The sequence below is a fragment of the Elephantulus edwardii genome, unplaced genomic scaffold, assembly GCF_000299155.1.
Source record: "Elephantulus edwardii isolate Elephantulus edwardi_28Jun2011 unplaced genomic scaffold, EleEdw1.0 scaffold00133, whole genome shotgun sequence".
In the NCBI taxonomy this organism is placed as follows: domain Eukaryota; kingdom Metazoa; phylum Chordata; class Mammalia; order Macroscelidea; family Macroscelididae; genus Elephantulus; species Elephantulus edwardii.
This window is the reverse complement of record NW_006399883.1, coordinates 3,246,132-3,247,394: the sequence shown is the minus strand read 5'-3', so window position 1 is coordinate 3,247,394 and position 1,263 is coordinate 3,246,132. Positions and strand designations below refer to the sequence as shown.

Below are 1,263 nucleotides of genomic sequence, written 5' to 3'. Positions count from 1 at the left end.
GTGGTGAGAATTTTTGTCTTCTTAACATTGAGCCTCAGTCCATATTAAAGGCTGCAGTCCATAGCACGAGGAATATCTTTGCTGATGTGAGATGGATCCTGGTTGAAAGTAAGGAATATTAGAAAGTAAGGAATATCAAAGGTATTTGTGTGGCTGACATTGAGAAGGATGAGAATCCTAGAACTTGATTGTGTTCATGAAGAACCTATATCTGGATCAGGAGGCTGCTGTGCAAATGGAGCAGGGGAGTACTGCATGGTTTGGAATTGGGAAGGGAGTGTGTCAGGATTGTATTCTATCTCCATACTTGTTCAGTCTGTATGCTGGGCAAATTATCTTGGAAGCTGGACTCTATGAAGAGGAATCAGGATTGGAGGGAGACTCATCAATAACCTGCATTATGCAGATGACATAACCTTGCTTGCTTAAAGTGAGGAGGATTTGAGGCACTTGTTGCAGAAGATCAAGGAATGCAGCCTTCAGTATGGATTGTGTCTCAATATCAGTAAAACAAAGATTCTTACCACTGGACCAAAAGACCATGCCATGATGGAGAGGAGATTGAAACTCAGCAGCTTCATTTTGTTTGGATCCATAATTAAAAACACTTGGTTTTTCAGGAAATAGGGAGATGCACTGTACTGGGAAAATCTGCAGTTAGGTACCTTTCCAAATTATTGAGGAGTAGTGAAGCTAATGCATCTTGCTGAGTAATTGTTATTTCTCTACCTATGTTTATGATTATTAATGTTAAAGTATATGATGATTTTTTTCCTATGGTTTTTAAAGGGGAAAATGTTCCTTAAACCCTCACCTAATTTACTCGAACATATTGTCATTTCAAAGTGTATGTTAGTTTTGGGTTTTTTTTAATTGTATTACTCAGTTTCAAAGTCTACTTTTTCAGGTGCTTTACTGTAAATTCATTTCTATAATGGGCCTAATATATTTGGAATATAGTTAGGGAATAAGAACTGCAGGTGCTACTAGGTCCATTTAAGCTTTTTTTGATCATGGTTCAAAATATTTAGGCTGTGTCTTATCATCATTATTTTTCTTTTTAATCTTCCAGGTCGAAAAGTTTTAGCCACTTCTAATCAGGTAATAAAAATTACATTATATTTTTCAAATAATTTGCAAAATACAATTTTCTTCAAGCATAGTTTTCCATATTAATTGATTTTAATTCTGAATGGGTGTTAATTCACGTTAGTTTCATATAGAAAATATAATTTTTAATTTTATTTTAAAGTGTGAAAATGT

General features: G+C 34.6%; 1 protein-coding gene across 1 annotated transcript in view; it reads left to right on the top strand.

The window, feature by feature from the left end:
- Positions 1-1,263, top strand: part of GCSAML (germinal center-associated, signaling and motility-like) — a 62,564-nt gene that overhangs the window by 59,891 nt on the left and 1,410 nt on the right. Inside the window, exon 2 of the mRNA XM_006894016.1 lies at positions 1,073-1,101. Within this exon, the coding sequence (XP_006894078.1) occupies positions 1,073-1,101 (29 nt within the window). The remainder of the gene's footprint in view (positions 1-1,072; positions 1,102-1,263) is intronic.